Source organism: Triticum aestivum, chromosome 7D (assembly GCF_018294505.1).
Source record: "Triticum aestivum cultivar Chinese Spring chromosome 7D, IWGSC CS RefSeq v2.1, whole genome shotgun sequence".
Taxonomy (NCBI): domain Eukaryota; kingdom Viridiplantae; phylum Streptophyta; class Magnoliopsida; order Poales; family Poaceae; genus Triticum; species Triticum aestivum.
This window is the reverse complement of record NC_057814.1, coordinates 619,612,570-619,636,412: the sequence shown is the minus strand read 5'-3', so window position 1 is coordinate 619,636,412 and position 23,843 is coordinate 619,612,570. Positions and strand designations below refer to the sequence as shown.

Here is a 23,843-nt window from a genome sequence, read left to right as displayed (position 1 = left end):
TGTGTTGGGGGATCTGGTGTCTTCGAAATAAAGTCACTTTTGACAAATATAATGCTCGTTCTCCACTGGAGGCTGTTTTCAGTGCATGCTCTTTTATGTTGTATTGGGCAGGACTGCTGAAAGAAGAAGATAGGTCGAAGTTTCAGGCGGGCGTGAAGAGATTGGCTTATGCGGCAGCAGCTCTGGCGGACAGGTCTCACTCGCGAGGTGTGATACTTTTGAAGGATGGAGATGGGATCCAGATCGGCTAACCTGCTCGTTTTCCAGTCCACTGGGGTTTGATGCCCGTCCTGGAGTGATATGTGATTTTGGAGGATTATCTCTTTATGCCCTGAGTAGGCTATGTAGCCTCTCAGGTTTCGCACTATTATCTTTTGTGGTTAGGGTAGTGGCTAGTCAGTGTCGTCAGGTTTTCGTCCCATGGCGGTTGATCCGTTTTAGGGTCTTCTTGCGGTGGGTTTCCTGTCGATGCTCCAGCTCGCTCCTCCCCTTTCAGTCTTATTTTGGATTTGTTGTCTTGGAAAACTACTGGAACATTGTATTTCCGTTGATTGCAAAATTAATGGAAAGGGGTGCGAGCCCGGTTGGAAAAAAAAAGTTGGATGTTCCAAAGAGCCCACCAAACCCGCTGTAATCCCAAACCAAAGATACTCGATGCTCCAAGTCGGCTCAGATTTGAGCCATGTAAGCATGTCTTGGACTGATACAGAGTGCCAATTCCAACCCAGAACCTCCCGAATAGAAGGGGCAGACAAAGACAGCAATGAGAAAGCAAAGTGCTATCAGTAGGCCCATGTCTATTTAGTACTTGTTCTTTTGTAGGGATTCTATTCTATCATGGAGAACCTGCCATGTTAAAACCAAAATCTACAAAGGAATTTTTAGCTTCCAGATTTGACCAAATATGGGGTTTGGACTCCCTGATAGGAAAGCCAACGATACATAAATTTTGTGGTATAAGTTTTGTTACCAGTGAGCTCCCATTACAGCTTCACTTCTTTCAAGAGTTGGCAAATGTACAACTAACCATCTTACAGGTCGGAATTTTCACGACTCAGGTTTGTTTGAATTTTCACGACTCAGGTTCTTTCAGTAGCTCCAAAGATAGCATACCAGGACAAATAACCATCTTACAGGTCGGAAAGGAATACATGCATTGGACACACATAGATAAATTGTTCTTTTTTCTCCCTAAGATAAGAGGGACACACAAATAGTAACCAAACAGTCACTACAGAAGCATTACATGAACGAATAAACTTCTCCCAGTTACACTGAAATGCTCAAGACTGCCTACCAAAGATTATTCAATAGCACGTAGTACATATATGGGAAAGGATAGTTTACTCACTGTGAAGGGGCGCACCTAACACGGTGATCACCTTACTGAAGCGCTCCGAGGTGATCTGTGCCCACTCACAGACCCTCGGTAAAATTCTTTTGAGGCCTTTATTCCACGCATAATAATTACCCGCCCATATTGTGTTTGTGACCTTTGGTTCTATCGTCAGCTGCTCAAGAACACAAGCATTTCCCAAGATACAACACGCCAGCTCAATCTGAGCCTTGTAACAGCGAAATCCGCTCATGAAGACCGTCTTGAGATGATCATGGCGCATACCCGCCACCTCAGCACTGGAGACACCACTGGATATCATATAAAACATCTGCATTGGAAGATTGCAATCATTTGGTCAAACTAATCCAAGTACAGTTCTTTTCTGAAGGTCCATATATTAATCTTTCTAAATAAATAAAATTGCACTCACATGCAAGTGCAATGTCTCCAGTCCGGGTGCAGCATCCAGACAATGGGCCAGTTGAAGAACTTCATTATCGTAATTTGCTTCTCTACAATTTACACTTAGTTGGCAAGTCATATGCCTCAAATGCATAAACATGCCCTGTGGTCTTGCTGGCAGCTTCTGCAACTGAAACATGACCCGGACAAAAAAGATGACATAACAGTAACACCAATTTTGAAGAACTATCTATGAGGTAAGCAAAAAAAAGAAAAACTTGGCAACCTGTGGATATTTTGATATAACAGCTTGCATATGTAATATCTTTACTGGCAAAATGCTTGGAACTGCAGTGAATGTGTGGGTCACTGCTTTAGGGGCCATAAACATTATTGTTGCCTTCTCTAATTTTGAGCAACCATGAAGCACTATAGAGATCACTTCCCCTCTGTACTCAAAATGAGCAAGATCAACAGCATGAAACTCAACCGTCTTGATATCCCTTGTACTATCAATTAGCAAATGTTGAAGTTTATCGAGTTTGTGTGGTACGCTTAAACTAGTAACACGAGAGCAGCCGATGGTCTGCAAGTCCTCAAGTGCTGAACACTTTGCAAGCAAGCCAGGAAAATCCCCAAATATCTGAACAGATTTCAGAACAAGATTTCTGAGTATTGTAAAGCCACATATTCCTGAGTGTGGCTTTATAGAAACAGCAGCGAGAAACAATGACTGCACAAATGAGCTATCTTGAGCATCTAAGGCCTCAAGAGGGAAGTGGTGAACTCCATATAATGGACCATCAATTATTAGCAGATCAAAATGTATTATCTTCGCCTTTGATGAAGTGGCAAAGGAAATCCACCTGTCAAGATGATCAGAGTCTTCTTTGTGCAGGCCACACCTGATGCTGAACTTGTTGACTCCTATCCCACTATGTTGTTGAATAACCGAATCTACAGTCTCAATGAACTTTGCTTGCTTTATTTTGGTACTATCCTGAGCAGCGAACTCGTCATCGGTGTCAGAATCGGGATCACTGGGATCATCAAAACATAGGTCGCGGTGGAATCTCCAGAGCATTTTCCAACTTCTTGAAACAATGCTTGTCCTCACGGCCTCTTCCAGTGGCAGCAGTGACATTATAACAGGTTGAACCTCCTGCGACAAGAAAGGATATGAACTATAGGTGGGTTGAATTTTGACTAGAACTCACTGCCACCGGTAGACAAAATGAGGATGAAAGTGTATATATTTGAAAAGAGAAATCCGATGCAAACTGCAATTGTTTTGCTGTAGTCTCACTCAGTCCTTGATGATCTTTTTAGAAAGTTGATTCATATTCATCCTGATTAACAAGTTAAAAGCAAGATGCCCTAAAACATGAGGCAGGAAAATCATGAAGTGGTCAGTAGTTGAAGCCCCGAGGCAACGACTCAAACAGAACACCAAATATTTCCCCTCTACAGGTTCAGATCCGTGGAGAACACAGCAGGCATCACACCAAAGATCAAATTTTTCAGTAAACACTTTATTTCCCTTGCTGTAATGGTAGGGGGGAAACAGAGTAACTGAGCTGACGGAATGGAAGTTACCAGCCACTTACCACGGGCAGGTCCTCCATCCGGAAGGACGGCGCGTCGGCGGCGCCGCGCTGGAGCTCCAACCTACTCAGCTTGCCCGCCACCGCGGCCTCTTCCATGGGCTGCTGCAGTGAGGGAGGACCCACAGGTTAGTTAATGGCGACAGGAACCCCGCGTCAGCAATCGATCGATCTGTCAGAAACCCCTGCGGGAGAGGAGAGGAGAGAGGATGATAGCGCAGCTTACTTCCTGATCTAGAGGAGGAGGAGGAGGAGGAGGAGGAGGAGGAGCAGGGGCTGCTTCGTCTTCGCCGGCTCCGGCCACATCGCTGTTGCTGCTCCAGTCTGCCGCTTTCCCTGTAACAGCAACCAGCGGCCAGCGCTGTGTACCACAAACCGAGAGTTTTTCCTTTTCTTTTGAGAGAGCAACCTTGAGAGTTTGTTTTTTAGAAGAAGTTTTGGAACCGGAAATTCGCTTTGGCACATGGGAGCATATGCTCCTACCATCAAAAAATATATTTCAAAATGTTAAAAAAAACCCGAACACAAATTTGACGCGCACATCTCAATATTGTATGTACGCACGCCAAGTTTCATGAAAACCCGATATTTTTATACGCCTTGTGTAAAAAAGACAATTTTTTTCATGAAAAGCCTTTTTAACACTAAATTTTGTCTTTTTTGCATGTGACACAAATGTTATCGGTTTTCGACCGAACGAGTTTGTATGCACGTAGAATGTCGAGATGTACGCGAGAATCATTTTGTCACAGAATGTCGAGATCTACGCGAGAATCATTTTGTTACATAATGTCGAGATGTACGCGAGAATCATTTTGTCAGAATTTTGTGACATTTCAAAATATGTTTAAAACATATTTTAAAATCCAGGAAGCATATGCTCCCATGTGCCAAAACGTCACTCTCGTTTGGAACGATTTTCTTCGCTGGAGTGCACAAAGCCACAAACCGAGAGTGTTGCTTCTTTTAGGGCCAAAATGTCCAGGAACCAACATGCCTTAAAACATTGAGATAAACAAAAATGTTGGTTTTTCCTCTTTGAAAATACCGATTACAACATGGATATACAGGCACCATACCAAATTACCAATACGTGCACATTCATAATATGTCTACTGAAGAATGTACTAACAGATTATCAAGATCGCTGGAGTCGTCACACAAACATCTTGCTGCAGACACAAATGTAGTCTCCCGTTGAAGAGAGAGGACGTCCTACACATAGATATCCAGCTGCACGTGAACACGTCATCATGAGTTGCCATTTCGCCCCGCCTCGTCATTTGGAGCTTCCCCATGCATGAAAGGAATTGATCCGAGGCGGCCGGAATCGTCGCCTCGGCCAACGTCTTCTCCGCCTTCGGTGAAGGTCGTCGCCGCCCAGATCTCCACCTTCGGCGAAGCTCTAGCGCCCCTTCTGGCCTCCTTGCCTCCATGGCATCTTCACGCAGCTCCTGGCGCCTCCCTGCCAAGTTCTTCTACCCTGAGCGCCATCCTCGCATTGCCACGTTCCGGCGACCGCCGGCATGCCCCGTGCCCTCGTCTGCTTCCCCGAACGTGCCTACATGTTCAAGGTGAGCAACAATCCTGCGTCGCTGCTCCCCTCACTCATCCTCTTCCTCTAGCCTAGTTCCATAGTTGCTGGTCTGTTGATGCCGGCGCCGCTCCGGTGACCGTAGGGGCCCGTGCTCCTCACTCGTGTGCGACCTTCCCCTCTAGTTCGCGCACGTACGCGCACCTCCTTTGGTCCACTCCCATGAGTTGCCGCACTTCCGCCACCATGCACCCACGCCCGCTGGCGTTGAAACTTGTCGGTGGGAGATGGTTGGTTAGGGCTAATCGCCCGTTAGCCCCCCTCCTAATCAGCCACTGACCATGTGTCAATTCATTTATTTTAAGTGCAGTCAAATCTGTTTAGAAAATACTTAGACTATGACATGTGGCCCCTTCGGCTAACCAGTCAAATAATTTGACCAGTATAGTGCTGACATGGCATTACCCAATCAGTAGTCAAAACCACTTGACTTGGTCAAAACCGAGATGAGGTTTGATTTTTAAACCTCATGGTTAGCTGAGGGTGCATTTTGACCGGTTCCGGAGTCGAGGGTTGTAAATTAAACCGTGTTGTTAGTTGAGGGTTAAAATATGGACTTTTCTCTAGCATAAACGATATTAGTAATTGGGAGTAGGGCATTTTGGAGACCGAGCTCCATGGAGCCCTTTATTTTGAAAATTTTAAAATTCATAAATTTCAGTTTAGAAAAAATCTGAAAAAAATTACACATGTATGCAAGGATGTAAAGTGTATGTGTGAAAAAAAATTCAGGATGAAATACCTTAAATTGCGAGCTGCATAAAAAAACAAAATCATGGACTTTAAAGATGAACAATACATATGCTAAAAAGCCCCAGATTTGTCTTTTTTTGTGTAGCTCACATTTTATTGTATTTCGACCTAAAAATTTGCACACACATACATTATGTATCTAGGCATATGTGTATTTATTTTTAGAATTTTTTAAAACTGAAAAGTTTGAATTTTGAAGTTATCAAATAAAGGCCTCCATGGAGCTCCGTCTTCATTTGGCATTTTCGATGGGACAATTCCTAGTTACCCCCAACGTAAATAACAGAAAATTAAACAACCCCCCCCCCCCCCCCCCCCTCAACGTAACTAAGTTGATCTGGGCCATCCATGCCTCTTCTCCTTGTTCAATCACGGCCGTTCGTTACCTGAAAGGGGGGTGTTGAACTGTCGACCGAAGAACGACAGTAGCAGCCATCCGCCCCTGCCACTATCTCCTCCCGCCGCCACGCGCCGCCGACCCCATCGCCTGCTCGTCCAGTCCCAAGGGGAGGCGCCGCTTGCCGTCGCCCAGGCCCCGGCCCCGGCGCTCCCCAGCCCCAGCAGGCCTCCGCCGCACCTCACAGACCGTCGCTGCGTCGCGGCAGCGGGCCACAGACCGTGCCGGCGGCGCCTCACATCTCCGTGAGGCGCGTCCACTCCCAATCCGGCGCGGACCCGACAGGCCGAGCAGGATTGATTGTCCACGGAGCTGCCCAGCGACGCCGCGCCGCACGCCTTGGTAACTCGATTTTCCCCTTCTGTTTCCATGCCTGTCTAGCTCGTGCATATCAACTCAGTGCCATGTGTTGCCGCGACTTGCTAACCAGATTAGTTTACCACGGCATCGTAAATTTGCCGCAGGCTGATGAAATTAGAAACATTGGATAGTGGGCTTTCGAATGTTAGGAAAACAAATGCGGCTTCAACTGATTGCATTATAGGTGATTTTGATTAAAGGGTAATCTGTATATTTACCGGCAGATCTGTACATTGTTTAGTATACAAGTTCTCAAATGTTCAATTTGTATCAAGTGACTGTCCAATAGTCCTTCTAATTATTTTTTGTGTGGGATTGCATGCAGAAGTAGCAGTTGTGCCAAATTCTACATTTATACATGGTATTAATAGGAGGTATTAGGGGCGGGCTGATCCTCAGGGAGAATGGAAGGCAATAACCTTTGGATGACAATCCACTCCCATGGCGGCATCATCAACCACAGCCACGGTCACACCGCTGTTAATCCACCTGCTACGTGCAGCCACCGACCACGCGTCCGTGGCCGCCACCCATGCGAAGCTGCTCAAGGTCGGCACAGCCTGCGCCATCTCTTCTTGCAACCACATCATCGCTGCTTACTGTCGATGCGGCGTCACTGCCTGCGCCCGTGACCTGTTCGATGGAATGCCTGAGCGGGACGTCATCTCCTGGACAGCCCTCATGTCTGGGTACTCTAGCTCTGGCCGACCCTGCCTGGCTGTTTCCCTCCTCCGTGACATGTCTCACAGCGGTGTGCCACCGAATGCCTTCACCTTCTCGACTGCTGCCAGCGCATGCGCACGCCTTGCTGATGTCAGACTTGGGCGGAAAGTGCATGCCCGTGCTGAGGTTGAGGGCTACGCGTCTGATGCTGTTGTTGCCACTGCACTCGTTGACATGTATGGCAAGGCCGGAGATGTGGAGGGTGCACGTGCAGTGTTTGATGGTATGGCTGCTCCGGCGAGGAATGCAGTTTCATGGGGCTCGATGCTGTCTGTATACGCGCAGAATGCGCTTGGGCGTGAAGCCATCCAACTTTTCGCTGAGTTCAGAACCAAAGGTAATTTCATGGCTCCCAACCACTTCATGCTGTCAAGCGTTGTGAATGCGTGTGCAGGCGTTGGGCGGCTTGGGGTTGGCAAGTCTGTACATGGAACAGTCCTTCGGTTTGGGCATGGATGCAATGGCGTGATTGTTGTGGCCTTGGTTGACATGTACTCCAAGTGTGGATTCTACGAGTACTCAAGAAAGGTGTTTGACAGGATTGAGCATCCATCGGTCATCTGCTATACCTCCATCATCGTGGCAGCAGCAAAGTATGGTCTTGGGAGGTGCGCACTCACTTTTTTTAGTGAGATGATCGATCGACATGTGCAACCGAACAGTGTTACACTGCTTGGCGTCATGCATGCTTGCAGCCATTCAGGTCTTGTTGACACTGGCCTCCATCTCTTCCAGTCCATGCAGAGCAAATATGGCATCCATCCATGCGCCAGCCACTACGCTTGTGCGGTTGACATGCTCGGCCGAGCAGGACGGCTCGAGGAGGCATTTGAGCTGGCCAACGAAGCGCAGGTTGAAGGCCGTGATGCCCTCATGCTGTGGAGCTCATTGCTGTCCGCTTGCCGGACACATAGGCGCTTAGATCTAGCCACCATGGCTGCCCACAGAGTGTCAGAGTTCAACCAAGATGTAGCAGGTGCACTGGTAGTGATGTCAAATGCATACACTTCAGCCGGCCAGACTGAAAATGCTGCTGCTGTATGGTCGAACATGAGGCGACGTGGCATACAGAAAGATCCTGGGTGCAGCTGGATTGAGATAAAGGACATACCCTACGTGTTCTACGCCGGATTGGTATCACCCGCCGGTGCAAGGGCAGGTGAAGTGATGATGTTGCTTGATGAGTTAGAGGGTAAGATGCGGGAGAAGGGTTACAAGGGTGGACTAGGTAGTACCAGAGTCTTTGATGCTCATGAGGAGGATGGAGAGGACGGGAAAGGCGAGATGGTTGGAGTGCACAGTGAGGTATTGGCTTTGGGGTTTGGTTTGCTGGTTATCCCCAAGGGGATGACCATCAGGGTGATGAAGAACCTGAGGATGTGCTGTGACTGTCACGACGCGTTCAAGCTCATAAGTGACATTATGGAGCGCGAGTTCGTTGTGAGGGATCTGAATAGATTCCATCACTTCAAGTTGGGGTCATGTTCTTGCAATGACTACTGGTGATTCAAGGCTGAAATCAATGTGATTGTTAAATTTATGATACAGAAGGGAAACAACATTTTTCTGAAGAGAATTTCTCAGTTTTCAAATAGATGTCAGCGGCAACATTTTTCAGAAGGAAAACAACATTTTTCCACAAGAAAGTCAAAGGGCAATGTCAAAATGTTCGAGTGCACAACAAATCTTGATATTCTTCCAAGTCTCCATAGGCATGGACTTGTCACATTTGCACAATATGAGTCTGACTTCGTCCAACAAATCATTTGAATTCTTTTTAGAAGAAATGCAACTCATCTTACAAAACCCAAAAGGCTAAAGTGGTGGACTGTAAGGAACTGGGATTGTCTCTTCCTTTTGGCACTTCATAATTCATACCCTGGTACAGTTGCCAACATGAGTATCTCATTGTTCTTTAAGAGTATTTCAGTTGAGTTACAAATCTTATGATAGGTAGGGACAATCTCTTTAAATTATTCATATTATCATGGAGGAACTTACATGCCTTTTACTAGTTCTGTTGTTTGCTATCCCTGGTGCTATGTAGCTTTTGGTCTTGCCCCGTTGAATTGTAGCTATAGCTTGATGCCTTGGTTTGATCTTTATGCCATGTAATAGTACCGAGTGGTCGCGTCGAATGCCCCGTGATTGTGCATATCTGCATTTTTTTAAGGTTTAGACTGGGGGGTGGGGGTGGGGGTGTATTTATTGTTTATTTGTGACGACGCATTGATGTTTTAAGCTTGCTTTACTGCTAAGTACGTTATGTTGATATAATCTCGAGGTGCTAAATACTCCCTCCGTTCCTAAATATAAGTCTTTTTAGAGATTCCAACAATTGACTACATACGGAGCAAAATGAGTGAATCTACACTCTAAAATATGTCTACATACATCCGTATGTTCTAGTCCATTTGAAATGTCTAAAAAGACTTATATTTGGGAACGGAGGGAGTATATCATATATCATTTGAGCATAAAGATACATTCAGATGAGTAAGGACTAAGGAGTCTAACCCATGTGCCGTGTGAGTACACATTGTTCATCAGCGAACTCGAGGCACATAGCACCACATGCTTTATGTAGCTTGTGCTGATTGGTCCAACTAATCCTGATGTCTCATTGTGTGATTAGTTGTTATGATGGGAATATTGAATTTTGTCTTCCTTAAGCTTAATTACACAGTCGCAGATGATCTCGATCGAATATTAGTTTTGTTGTTGATCTGAAACTCTGAATGAGTGACTGCATGTGGTTTCTGGCAGGGTTAAGAAGGTGACCACCAGAATGTCTGAGAAAGTGGCAGCTGGAATACTGTTATTTTGAGTTGTGAAGAGTAATGGATATTTTACAAGCTCATCAGCTAATCAAAAGGCTGGCGAGAGGTTTCAGCCTATTACCTGGAGAGATTGTTGTTGTTTCTCTTGACAGGTTTGGTATGTGATCCCCTTTTTATGCCATACTTAAGGCCTAAACTAAAAATAGTTATTACTGTTGCTTCTCATCATAGAAGGCTGTCATGATAGTCGAGCTATCAGCTACTGCAGTCATATGCATAAACACAGACAAATTTAGATGAAACCAAGATTATTCACGTACTAGTGCTATATAAACCAATATGTTCTCTTGCAGCCTAGCCTTTCCATATTGTTTTGGTGGTGGTTCATGAAAAATGTTGGGTGCATTGCTGAAGTTCAACAACATGATTTTGTGGTATGTGGAAGCCTAACTCTGTCAGCTGACTCCTTTCTTGCATAGGTTCTTCCGTTCTTTGGCCATCACTCCATTTCATTGCGGCCTATGTTGAACACGATGTTGGTGCCACTTGTACATTGTACTATGTATGCGCCGAAGAGCTTACACTGGTGGTCACATCGAATGAATGGATGGATGCATTGCATGCAGTACTGCTAGCAATGTGCTACAACTTGTGGCGATGGAGCCAGCCACCATGTAGAAGCTTCCAAGGCAGACACGTGCCGGAATTAACAAAGGTCAACTAGCTACGATGGATGTACACATGGGCTCCTTTTTGTGTAGTGCAACACAGAACTGCAGATAGGTCATTAGTTGCTTAACAAAGAGTTAGGTGGATCATGGATGAGGCCCTTCACGTACGGTACAGTGGTGAAGAGTCCATGATAATGTGATCGCAGTATAGTACTACACTGCTATATGGTTATCTAACATACCAGTCGGTGCCTGCTGCTTTAACATAATGTAGTTAAATTTAATTAATCTCCTCCTTTTTGTGTCCATTAATTCTTGAATATAAGATTAGTGGTGGCAGTTGTTGGCTTGTTGTAGTAGTTGAGGAGTTAATAATTAAGCTCAGCTGGGCACCTCTTTGTGCATGTTTAGTCAGTACTCAGTAGTCAACCATCAGTCTTACGCGTTCAGATGGCTATAATAAATCCATCCGCCATCAGAGGCGAAAGGTCTCAACTTCTAATTTCTCCCCTGCTTCAGTTTGGGGGTCGATCCATCTGCTGCTTCGTGGAGTTTGGTTGATCTGATATATCGCTGGCCATGAGTAACTGCTTTGTGAAGCCGACCTCTCGGAGCGAGGGCGAGATCCTCCAGTCGGCCAACCTCGCCTACAGGGAGCTCAGGGCGGCCACTAGGAACTTCCGTCCGGACAGTGTGCTCGGTGAAGGTGGCTTCGGGGTGGTATTCAAGGGGTGGGTCGACGAGACCACCTTTGCCCCGCCCAGCGGCGACAAGACTGGCATGCCAATTGCTGTTAAGAAGCTCAACCAGGAAGGCATCCAGGGCCACAGGGAATGGCTGGTCAGTGCTCACTACCAATCAATACCAATTCATTCATCTCTTCAGTTCTCCAAATTTCCGAATACATTATTATCGAATAATATGTTCTTAGTTTCTGAATCTTATGTGCAGGCTGAAGTGAATTACCTTGGACAATTGTCGCACCCCAATCTGGTGAAGCTCCTAGGGTACTGTCTCGAAGACGTGCAGCACCTACTCGTCTATGAGTTCATGCCACGCGGAAGCTTAGAGAACCATATGTTCAGGAGTAATTACTAACTAGCCTTATTCTAGCGTTCCATTGATCAGCTAACACCTCCCAAATTAGTTACTACCGAGGATGAAAGATTAGTTAGTGGGATATAATAACAAGTTTGGTTGAATTATGATGTAGGGGGCTCACATTTCAAGCCACTGTCATGGAATCTGAGGATGAATGTTGCTCTTGGGGCAGCCAAGGGGCTCGCATTCCTACATAGCGACAAGGCCAATGTCATCTACCGTGATTTCAAGATGGGAAATGTTCTTCTTGACTCGGTATGTTTCTGTTCTTTCCTTCTAATTTGATGAATGAACAATTTGTTCAGTACCTTATTAATGCTAACTGTGTTGACTGACTGATTTCAGAACTACAACGCAAAGCTGTCTGATTTTGGGTTGGCGAGGGATGGGCGAGCTGATGATAAGAGTCATGTCTCTACAAGGGTCATGGGCACATATGGATATGCAGCCCCTGAATACCTTGATACAGGTAAAATATTTAAATTAAAGTAAATTAAATGAACACAGAGCTTAATTTGTCTTCGAAGCCATGATCAGATGTAGCATGCTTGGTATCGCTGAAACGGTTTTATTTTCTTCTGTTAAAGCTTTGAGCATGATAGTTTGCTTGTCAGGGTTGAATGATGATGATGTTGTTAAGCAGTAGGTATGGTATATGAACCACTATGAGACAAAAACACTATTAAAATTCTTGAGTTGGTGCTGAGGACGCCATATACTCATATTAGTTAGGTGCAACACAACTTTTTGAAAAAAATTATGGCTTCAGACCTGACTGGGCCCCTTCACCACATGCGCTAAACGTTTTGATTAATTAAGTATCACAACCATCTACATAGGTATATGCACTTTAATTTAAGGGAGTAGCAGGTGATTGATCCATAATGGAGTCCATGTACTTTGTACCAACAGGTCAATGGCGGCCATTACTTGTTCTTTTAGTTGATGAGCTGTATAGTGTAATACCCATATAATCCTGCTAATGCATACACTAATCCATGTTGGGTCAATCCAAGGTGGTTCGTTGTCTTCTCCTCTGCAACATCTGACTACGAACAAGGAAAAAAATGATCTTGATGTCTATCGAAACTGAACCCTTGGTGGAGTATCTAGTTGGACTGCTTATCTGCTAGTCCTTTCTGAACCTTTGGTTTAACAGGGCATCTGACGACAAAGTGCGACGTGTACAGCTTCGGCGTTGTGCTGCTGGAGATGTTGTCCGGCCGGCGCGCCCTGGACAAGAACCGGCCAGCCGGCGAGCACAAGCTGGTGGAGTGGGCATCGCCGTACCTGACAAGCAAGCGCCGCATCTCTCAAATCCTGGACGCGCGGCTGGGCGGGCAGTACCCCCTTGGCAGCGCGCAGAAGGCTGCTGCGCTGGCGCTCAAGTGCATCTCTGTCGACCCGAAAGCCCGGCCAAGCATGGAGCAGGTGGTGGCGGTGCTGGAGCAGCTCCAGGACGACAAGGAGACCGTGGTGACTGGTGGAGGCGCCTGCGGCTTCTTCAGGATGTGTGGCGGTGGCAGGCAGCAGCAGCAGCAGCAGACGTAGCTCGGCGCTGCACCGATGAGCACTGATGAAGGGTTCATTGTAATGAGAGATGATTTATTAGTCCTTCTTGCATTTGCAAAGTCAGGACTTCCATTATTTTTTGCTTGTTTAGGCAGGATGATGAGTTGATGACTGGTGGAGTTTTGGTTTCCCGTTAGAATTGAGCTGAAAAATAGCTTGCAAAACTGTTTTATTTCCATGGATTGATTGATCAATGATGCATGGTAATCAGATCTGATGTTAATGGTTATCAGTTATGAACTGAACTGTACTACTATATTTCTAACTGTTTGGTTATCTTGTACAAGTTTCCTCCCAGAAATGCTGAAATTCTACCACCTAGAAACATTTCTCTCATAAGAATTTCACCGTTTCCAAATTGGTTATTTATAGCCCACAAGAAAGTCAAAAGGATAATATTGGAGTTGCATAACAAATCTTAACATATTTCAGAAGTAAGTCAGAAGCAAGATTTTGTTGACCATAGAGATGGACGTTCACATTTGCACACTATGGGTCTGACTCTGACTTAGTCCAACAATCATTTGAATTCTTTTAGAAGTTACTCAACTCATCTTAAAAAAAGGTTAAAGTGGTGGAGTTTAAGGAACTGGGACTGTCTATGGCTTTTGGCACTTCATAATTCATAGTTAGATTAGTATCTCATTACTGTTTAAGGAGTGAAGTGCATTTGTTGGTCCCTAAACTATTTCATGAGTGTCATGTAGGTTCTCAAACTATGAAAATCGGCATCTAGGTCCTCGAAGTGCAGTAAGTGTGTTATTTGGGTCCAAAATCTGTCTAACCCTGCCTGACCGGCCAGCTGTTGCTGTTGACCCGTGGCACGTCGGATAGGGGCCCACAAGGTAATGGCCGATGACGGAAATATGCAAATAAATTCAAATAAATTCCAAGGAACACATTTTCAAAATTCTAGTGCGCGACTTTAAATGTTCATTAGTTTGTGGTTCGCGAACACATTTTCAAAATTCTCGTTCGTGAACTTTTTTTCACTATTTGCGAACAGTTTTTGAAACCTTGATCATTTAGATTAACGGAAATTTTGTAAATTCACAAACATATTATCAAATTAACGAACATTTTTAACTCAGAACGTTTTTGTAAACCCGTGAACATTTTTAAATTCATAAAATTTTTAAAATCACTATTGAGAAAAAAATAATGAACATTTATGAAATTTTGTGCAAAGTTTTTTTCCCGTTCGTCATTCGTGAACATTTTTTTACATATTCGCGAACATCTTTTGTAGTTCATGAACATATTTTGAAATTTATCATTCGCGAACAATATGGGGTGGTTTGCAAACATATTTTCTTTTCTTTTAAAATTTATGGTTCGCAAACATTCTTTTAAAATCGTGAATATTTTTCCAAATTCATTGTTTGCGAACTTATTTCAAATTCACCGTTTGCGAATATTTTTAAAATTGGCGAATTTTTTTCCATGTTCGCAAACAATATTTGTGGTTGCACAACATATTTTCAAATTTATTGTTCGTGAATAGTTTTTTTTAAGTTGCGAACATATATTTCATATTCGTGAACTTTTTTGTTATTCGTGAACATATTTTCAAATTTATTGTTCGTGAACATATTTTCTTTTCTAATAAAATTTGTTGTTCACAAACATTTTCTTAAGGTCGCGATTTTTTTTCCAAATTCATTGTTCACATTTTTTCAAATTCATCGATCGCGAACATTTTATAAAGTCTCGAACATTTTTCCATATTCAAACATTTTTATAAACTAATGAACATTTTATTAAAGTCATGAACATTTTCCATATTCACGAACATTTTTTGAAACTATGAATTTGAATTTATTCGCATATTCCCGTCAGCGGCCGTTACATTGTGGGCCCCCCTTCTAACATGCCACGGGTCAACGGCGCCAGCTGGCCGGCCAGGTGGGGTCAGGCAGATTTTGGGCCTGAATGGCACACTTACTGCACTTCGAGAACCTGGATGCCGATTTTCATAGTTTGATGACCTACATTGACAACCCTGAAATAGTTTAGGGACCTACAATGCATTTCACTCTTGTTTAAGGGTATTCCAGACTTTTAGTTGAGTCAGAAAATCTTATGATCGGTAGGGGCAATCTCTTTAAATCGTTCATGTAATCATGATGGCACTTACATGCGTTTTACTAGTTCTATTGTTTGCCATCCCTGGTGCTATGTAACTTGTGTTCTTGCTCTATTGAATCGCAGCTATGGCTTGTTGCCTTGGTTCGACCCTTATGTCATATAGGTAGAATCCCAAGCATTAGTATCAAAATGGCCCGTTATTGTGGATATTTGCATTTTGACTGGATTTTCACTGTGGAATGTATATATTTGTAACGACGACCTTGTTTTTTAAGCCTGTTTTACTGCTAAGTACATTATGTTGATATAGTCGCGAGCTGCTATATAGTATATCATATATCATTTGAGCATAAAGATGCATGTGAATGAACATGGAGTCTAAACAGTGTGCCTTGCAGGTACTGTCGTACTGTTCATCAACGGTCTCCAAGTACCTAGCACCACATGTTTTATGCAGTTTGTGCTTACTGGTCCAACAAATTCCGATGTCTCATTTTTTGAGTTGTTGTCTTGATGAGAATATTGAATTTTGTTTTCCATGAGCTTATTTACACAATTTTTATGTACATAATCTTGATCATAATATTAGTTTTGTTGTCGCTGGCAGGCTTAAAACCGTGTACTTTTATTTGGACTTGTGAAGAGTGTGGTGACTATTTACAAGCTCAACAGCTAACTCAAAAGGCTGGCGAGAGGTTTCCAGCTCATTGCCTGAAGAGATTGTTCTTGCTTCTTTTGATGGATTTGGTACGTGGTCCCCTTTTTATGTCATACTTGAGGTCTACACTAAAAATAATAGTTACTGCTGCTTCTCCTCATATAAGGTAGTCATGTCAGTCAAGCTATCAACTACTGCAGTCATATGCTGATATCTGATATGCATAATGAACTCGCAGCCATCGCAGTTAGTACTCCCTTCATTTTTATATACAAGGCCACAAACTCAAATTACAGGTATTAAGGTAAAATTTAATGCATAATTGACAAGCCAACTTTTCTTTTCGTTTATCGGGATCATTAATACGTAACATGCATGCAAGGAAACTGAATGGAGGAAGTAGCTAGTGTCATTATGACTACATGCATGCAAGTATTAAACAAGTTGCTTGTACAAGGAAATAGTATAATTAATTCTTTCCTCGATTACTGTTGGTGGCCTTATATTGATATAAAACGTATATTCCATAATGGCCTTGTATAAGTAAATGGAGGGAGTATATAGTACAGGCGGCCGATGGGCGCTCGCCACCATGTGATGCCATCAAGCTCCGAAGAGTGAAAATGGTTATTGTTTACTTGGCATGCTGGTTGACCCTACCTCAATATGGCAGACTCAACCAAAATACGTTGTCCTGGGAGCACATTGTGTTATGCACTTGCTGTTGTTGTCAAATAGTCTCATACCAAATAATGCATCTCATGATCTGCTCTGCTGTGTCTCGCCGTCAGGTGTGTCCTCTATGTGCCTGAACACCATTCTTTAACCATGTAACAGGGGAACTACTTACTTTGTTGGGGTATTCGATTTTAAATCATCCCGCTTGTGTATCTTGTACTGGATTCAACAAGCACGATACACTTGCGACGCTATGGAATTGCAGGGAACGAGGAGGATGCATTGCTCGCCAGGTTCCTCACCATCAAGGCCGCCGCGGCTGACCTCCGAGCGAAGCGTAAGAGTCTGAAGTTAGCCCCAGTTGATGCGCTCCAGCTATGTGTGCTAGAAACCAAGAGCAGCTTGCCACCATGATGATTTCCTTGTACCGATGTGTTTCCAAGTGGAATCTTGTTGAAGGGAGGTCGAAGCATAGGGAAAATGGTGGTAGAGCAGTGACAGAACATCTAAGAAATCAGTGTGGTCATTATTTTTCTTATTATTGATACCATGCATCAACTTAAAAGTAAAACGTTAGTTCGTTCAAGGCCATCTAAGTTTATTCTTCTTGTGCTGATGTGTTTCCGAGTCGCTGTTGTTGAGTTATGGAGTATAGTTGGTTGTGCTTTTATACTAAAAGTAAGGACTTGTACGTCTAACCAAGAAATATTCAACCAAGTATCATGTATGTAAATTGTTTATTCTAAGGGACTTTTTAAGTTTTCAAAAGAACTTTTTATGGTCGGAAAGAATCATCGGAAATTTTCCCCCGAGGTTTGTATAATTTGCAGGATTAGAATCTCTTGGTTTTTTCGGCATGGTTCAGTTTATACACTTCAGATGGGGAAATTGGGTTTAGCTACTGTTTAGTTGCTTAAATTTTCACCTTTTCCGTTTCCAATTTAGTTTCTTGTATTGATTTTAGTTTCCTCTACCGTGATTAGAACCTTATGTTGTAAAAGCATTTGTAGTGACCAGGTAACCAACAGCTGCACGCGGCAAGCGGCAACTTCTCCAACGCTGCCATCTACCGTCGGCCTGGGAGAAGAAGATTGGGGAAGAATAGAAGGGCAAAGAGGTATAAAAGGAACTGGTGGCTGGACAATGGCACCTTCACACCACCGCAGTGAGCTCCCTGCCAAGCAAGCTTCCACTTCCGTTTCTGCCTCTTTGCCCTTCTATTCTTCTTTGCCTCTTTCCACTTCCACTTCCTCTCCACTTATTTGATTTGGAGGAGGAAGAAGGTTGTGACACTCACCTTCGCTTCCTAGGATGATTACACACGTACATGCATGTCATGTAAAACGTACCAAAAACTGCTTCAAGTAAATTTAATTTTGCGTACATGTTCAGGCAAGCCAATCAAGTATGCTTTGTAGAGACATTTCATGTCCAACCGAGAGACAGATAGTTTTAGTTCTTTCACAAGAGTCAGCAAAGGTAAATGAATAAAAAGAAAGTCATGATTCTGTTCGAGCTTTTATGCTACTACACGGGGAGAAACAAAATAACCTCTCGTTCCAAGCTTAAAAAGGCATCGGTGGTGAAATGATAATTTGACGATACACATATGAGGAAAATGATATACACTTACTCACTCTGAAGGGGCATCTAAGACAGTGATTGCCTTACCGAAGCGTTCCGAGGTGAGCCGTGCCCATTCATGGACGTCCGGTAAAAATCTTCCTCTGACGCCCATATTCAACAAGATAGCATAACAGCATATCTTGGTCGAGACCCGTGGCTGTATTCTCATGTGGTGGTGCTTGGGTCAATCCAGCCACATCTAGGCACAATCTGACTTGGTTGACGACGTCACCTTTCCCAAATTCGATGGGTCACATTGTGTTCCACGGCTGGGAAACGATCAGGGGTGGCGATTGCAAGCAAATTTCTCCTCTTTCTTTGTCCCAGATTGTTTAGTTAATTATCCGTGTTTTGCGTCCATTCTTCAATATCCTTTTCTTCTTATGATTTTTCTTCCATGGAGAAGGGTGGCTGTTCATGATTTATGGATATCTACTGGAAGTAGCCAGTTCAACATAAGAACATCCATCCATCCAAGCCAATAACACAACACACCGGCTATAGCCTGAAGAAATGTAGAAAACAAGCGCACACACAGAAGCGGCACCAGCAAACATTAACCTTAAAAATGAATGACAATATGGTTTGATGGTTCACAGATGAGGAAATGATACATGCTTACTCACTCTGAAGGGGCATCTTAGATGGTGATCGCCTTATTGAAGTGCTCAGAGGTGAGTCGTGCCCACTCACGAACCCTCGGCAGAAATCTTCCTTCGACGCCGATATTCTCCAGGCCAGGATCAGGGCATATCCAGGTCGCGATCCAGGGTTGTAATCTCATGTGCTCAAGAACACAAGCATTTTCCAGGATACAACACGCAAGTGTGGTCTGAGCAGTGTAACACCGGAACCCGCTGATGTAGACATTCCTGAGATGATCGTGGCGATGCATGTGGGGACCTTCCTCCTCCACAAAATCATGAGGGACCTAAACATTACAGTGTGAATACATCATCTGCATTTGGATGTTAGCAACCACTCTGTCAGAAACAATCCAAGTATGGGTCTTAACTATACCAACAAAATGCCACTCACATCCAAGTGCAACGTCTCTAGTTGTGGTGTGAGATTTAGACAACAGGCCAGCCGAAGAACACCATTTGTCAGCCTTTGATATGCTAGAGATGATAGTTAATCCGCAAGTCATGTGCCGCAAATGCATAAACATGCTATGTGGTCTTGGTGCCACCTTCTCCAACTAAAACATGATAGGGAAATATGATAATATTAGAACACAGTTTCAAGAACAATGAGGTAAGCAAACAAGAATAGATAAATAGACACCGGGTAACCTGTTCATATGCAAGTACATGAGCTTGCACACTTAGTGTATTCACTCCCAAAATGATTGAAACATCATTGAACACATGGCTCAGTCCTTTACTACCTTCAAACATTATTGTTGCCTTCTCTAATTTTGAGCAACCATGATGCACTATAGGGATCACTGGCCCTTTGTACTCAAAATGAGTTAGATCACCAGCATGAAACTCAACCATCTCAACATCCATTATATCAACTAGCAAATGCTTGAGCTTATGAAGTTGGTGTGGTATGCTCAAAGTTGTTACACCGGAGCACTTGATCATCTCTAGGTCCTCGAGTGCTAAACAATTTGCTAAAAAGCCCGGGAAGTCCCCAAATATCTCAACATATTTTAGAACAAGTCTTCTGAGTACTATGAAGCCACGCATGCGTGAGTGTGGGTTTATAGCAACTTCAACAAGAAACAATGACTGCACAAATGAGCTACCTAGAGCATCTAAGACCTCAAGAGGAAAGTGGTGAACTATTCGAACGGGCAATCAATTATCTTCAGATTAAAATCTATTATCTTTGCCTTTGATGAAGCAGCAAAGCTAATCCACATGTTAAGATATTCAGAGTCCACTTTGCGCAGGCCACACCTAATGTTGAACTTATTGATTCCTAGCCCACTATGATGTTGAATAACACAATTTACAGTCTCAATGAGCTTTGCTTGTTTTATTTTGGTACTATCCCGATGAGTAAACTCATCATCAGTGTCAGAATCCATATCACCGCGGCTGTCAAAACATAGGTTACAATGGAATCTCCAGAGCATTCTCCAGCCTTTTGAAACAATGCTGGCCCTCACAGCCTCTTTAAGTGGTAGCAGTGACATTATAACAGGTTGAATCTCCTGCGACAAGAAATGATGAAAATGTTCAGGTGAGTTGAATTTTGACTAGAACTAATTGCCATTGGTAGACACAATGAGGTGAAAGTGCATATATTTGAAAGAGAACTTTGAGCAGATGCAATATATATATATTTTTCTTGTAGCTTCACCGAGCATTTAATAATATTTTAAAAACAAGTTAATGCCCTACTCAGGAGGAAACTAATTATGCAAGACAACATAAACATTGGGCCTCACTCATAAAAAAAATATGAAGCATATATGTATGGGAATATTTTAGTAAATACTTAATTTCAGTTGCTTTCAGTATGAGGAAAAATGAAATACAAAACAAATGGAATGGAAGTTACGGTAGGAAGGTCCTCCATCTGGAATGGCGGCGGCAAGCTGGCCGTATCAGTGACGCGGTGGTAATGGTCAGATCTACGCAGCTTGCCCGCCGCCGCCTCTTCCATGGGTTGCTGCAAGGAAGGACATATCAGAGGTCAATGGAGAAAGGGATTCCAAATCGATTGATCTAGCGGAAACACCTACGGAGGAGGGATAAGGTGGAGGATGATATCGCCGCTTACCCGTAGATCTAGAGGGGGAGGAGGAGGTACTACTTCCTCTTCTCCTGTCCTGGCCATCGATACCCTCCGCATTGACGGAAGGCCAGGGTAGTTTAGTCCATTTTCCATTGGGCGGGGGTGGGGGGTTACATTTGGGCACAAACCTTTGTGGGCACATTGATGATTTGCCCTTTTTATTTGATTTCAGCCAATTTCAAGTTTACACCACTGGCGTAGCTCCCTGTAGGGCAAGGTAGGGTGGCCACCCTACCTTGATTCATGTGATGTTTTTGCACAGATACAGGTATACACATGCATAGGTATCGCCGACCGATGGGAAAATCGCTTGAAAAAAGAAAGGTGAAAAAATCACTCAAAAAAGGAAAAGTGAAAAAGCCTGGTGATGTCCATGATGTTGGGCCATGAGCAGCTGCCTTATTGGGCTGCAGGCTGCAATGGCTAGCGTCTAGCCGGCCGGCAAACAAATCAAACAAAACACACACCATGCGCACATGCTGACATGGGACCTCCTATACCGCGCGCTGAGCACTGGGAGGAGACATAGCACACACTCCTAGCTCCCCAACCGCGCGTTTTTGGGTCAGCCCATGTGCGCGTCTGTCAATTTCTTAACTTTGTTTTCTCCTTTTCTTTTTCCCTTTTCTCTTTTCTAGTACGGTTTTATTTTTTTCTATGTTAAATAAATTGGGATTTCAAAACATTCCAAAATTTTAAAAAATTGTGCATTTTGGAAATGTTCAAGAAACCATAAAATGTTCGCAGATTCAAAGACTGTTCACATATTCAAAAAATGTTCATAATTTTGAAAATATTCATGTCTTCAAAAAATGTTATGAAATTGCACACTTGTTCGTCAATTAAAAATGTTTTCATGATTTTTCGAAAATGTTCACAAAATTCAAAATTCATGAATTACAAAAATCATCATTGATTTGGAAAATGTTCACTGATTTAAAAAATATTCATGTAATCAAAAAATGTTCATGCATTGGAAAGATGTTTGTAGAAAAAAAAGTGAATTGCCAAATTTGTTCCCCCATTTCTGAAAAAATTCCGTCGTTCGAAAAATGTTTGCAGATCCAAAAAATGTTCAGAGGCTTAAAACACATGTTCACAATTTCTGAAAATGTTTGCAAATTTGTGATTTCTAAAAATATGTTCGTCAATTAAAAAAATGTATATGATTTTAAAAAATAATCGGAAATTTGTGGAAAACATTAACAAATTTGAAAAATGTTCATGATTTCAAAAAATATTCAAGAGTTCAAAAAATGTTTATGATTTTCAAAAAGTGTTCACAATTTGAGAAAATGTGTTCACAAATTTAAAAGATGATCACAAAACGAAAAATAATAGAGAATAAGAAATAGGAAAGAAAGGAAATATAAGAAAAGAAAGAACAATGAAAATAGAATAAATAGCTTAAAAGAAAAAGAAAAGAAAGGTCGGGAAAAACAAAAAAACCGTTTGGGGAAGGTTCTAGAACCTTCCCAAAACTGGTGGGGAAGGAGTCCGAAATGGGCCGGTCCAAAAGGAATCATAGGGTCGCTCGTTCGCACAGGAATGGTTCACGCTCTCCATCCTCGCTCTCGGAGCAGCCACGGTTCCAGAAAAAGAAACCGAGTTTGCGGATGCAGCAAAACGCAACCACGGTTCCAGCTCGGTGGTGACTACCGCAGCTCGCCACGGCCATGGTCCCAAACGCCGCGGTGACCGCAGCAGCTCGGTGCAGTGACCATCGCAGCTCGCCAATTGCAGCATATCAGTTCCGTGCGCCATAGCATTTTCTGTTTGCCGGTTTTAGCATTTTGGTCTGCAGGTTGCATCTTCCTTGGTCGCCAGTTGTAGCCGTCTGCTATCGCTAGATGGTTATTCCCATGATTCAAGAGGAGGAAGTAGCATGGAAATATGTCCCCGTCCAACCTCTAGTCAGCCCTGAGGAGGTCTCGTTTTTATCAACGAAAATGCGCAGATTGCATGACTGGTACCTGAGAGAAATAAAGAACGGGTGAGAGAGCCTCATGGTGAAAGTCAAGGCAGAGCATTACTTCCATGAAAAAGATTTGTGGGTTGAGTTTCAAGAAATGTATCAGTTATTCAATCAAGACGCACTCGACAAATCTCTCGTTAGTTGCTATTGTCTGTAAGTGATTTCTTTCTGTAATTTAAGTCTCTAGCTGTGTTCGTTCATTGCCTATAATTATCCTCACTATATTCTTTTCTGTGGTATTATGCAGAATGAAGATTTATGAAATGTAAAGAGATGGAGTCTATGGCATTGGGTTCATTGACCCAAATACTGTTAATGAAGGTGTGTGGAAAATCAACGCAAAAGATACTGGGAGTAGCTTGCTAGAGTTTTTGGAGCGACTAAGGGTGTGTTTGTTTGGGCTGCAGCTTCTTCGGCTGCAGCTGCACCAGCTGCAGCTGGAAGGAGCGGCTGTAGCTGCTAGCTGTGGTTGGAAGGTTGGAGCTAAAGTGCAGCCGTTTTGTAGTTGTGCTATGGCAGCTGCGGCTGATGCTGAAACATGCTGAAATGACCATAACGCCCTTTGTTCTTCTGTAAATTGGGTTTAAGTGCTGATTACACAGCTGCGGCTGATGCTGAAACATGCTGAAATGACCATAACGCCCTTTGTTCTTCTGTAGATTGGGTTTAAGTGCTGATTACACAGCTGCGGCTGATGCTGAAACATGCTGAAATGACCATAACGCCCTTTGTTCTTCTGTAGATTGGGTTTAAGTGCTGATTACACTG

At 43.3% G+C, this 23,843-nt stretch overlaps 3 protein-coding genes and 1 pseudogene across 10 annotated transcripts; 2 read left to right on the top strand and 2 right to left on the bottom strand.

Annotated features, from left to right (window-relative positions):
• Positions 1–1,135: 1,135 nt before the first annotated feature.
• On the bottom strand, positions 1,136–3,727 carry LOC123165533 (F-box/FBD/LRR-repeat protein At1g13570). Of its 2 annotated transcripts, none has more exons than XM_044583200.1 (5): positions 3,572–3,727; positions 3,349–3,450; positions 2,028–2,903; positions 1,770–1,931; positions 1,136–1,667 (listed from the first exon to the last, which is right to left on the bottom strand). In XM_044583200.1, exons 2-5 carry the CDS (start codon positions 3,442–3,444, stop codon positions 1,344–1,346), a joined length of 1,458 nt encoding a protein of 485 aa, XP_044439135.1. In that variant the 5' UTR covers positions 3,445–3,450; positions 3,572–3,727; the 3' UTR covers positions 1,136–1,343. The 2 variants fall into 2 exon arrangements, with proteins under 2 accessions (XP_044439135.1, XP_044439136.1); XM_044583201.1 differs by having other exon boundaries at positions 3,349–3,447.
• A 2,414-nt stretch (positions 3,728–6,141) lies between these two features.
• On the top strand, positions 6,142–10,931 carry LOC123164442 (pentatricopeptide repeat-containing protein At4g15720). Of its 7 annotated transcripts, none has more exons than XM_044581931.1 (4): positions 6,142–6,431; positions 6,775–9,054; positions 9,939–10,104; positions 10,432–10,931. In XM_044581931.1, the coding sequence occupies exon 2, from the start codon at positions 6,891–6,893 to the stop codon at positions 8,676–8,678; it is 1,788 nt and encodes a 595-aa protein (XP_044437866.1). In that variant the 5' UTR covers positions 6,142–6,431; positions 6,775–6,890; the 3' UTR covers positions 8,679–9,054; positions 9,939–10,104; positions 10,432–10,931. The 7 variants fall into 7 exon arrangements, with proteins under 7 accessions (XP_044437866.1, XP_044437861.1, XP_044437865.1 ...); XM_044581926.1 differs by having other exon boundaries at positions 9,939–10,109; XM_044581930.1 differs by having other exon boundaries at positions 9,939–10,109; positions 10,306–10,931.
• Positions 10,015–17,134, top strand: LOC123164443 (receptor-like cytoplasmic kinase 176). Its single transcript, XM_044581933.1, has 13 exons — positions 10,015–10,109; positions 10,306–10,386; positions 11,143–11,463; positions 11,575–11,710; positions 11,837–11,979; positions 12,070–12,193; positions 12,884–13,235; positions 14,004–14,046; positions 15,508–15,547; positions 15,992–16,131; positions 16,281–16,346; positions 16,716–16,833; positions 16,986–17,134. The coding sequence occupies exons 3-13, from the start codon at positions 11,203–11,205 to the stop codon at positions 17,132–17,134; spliced, it is 1,572 nt and encodes a 523-aa protein (XP_044437868.1). The 5' UTR covers positions 10,015–10,109; positions 10,306–10,386; positions 11,143–11,202.
• Positions 17,135–18,986: 1,852 nt separating this feature from the next.
• Positions 18,987–21,142, bottom strand: LOC123171445 (putative FBD-associated F-box protein At1g61330; annotated as a pseudogene).
• Between the last annotated feature and the right edge of the window lie 2,701 nt (positions 21,143–23,843).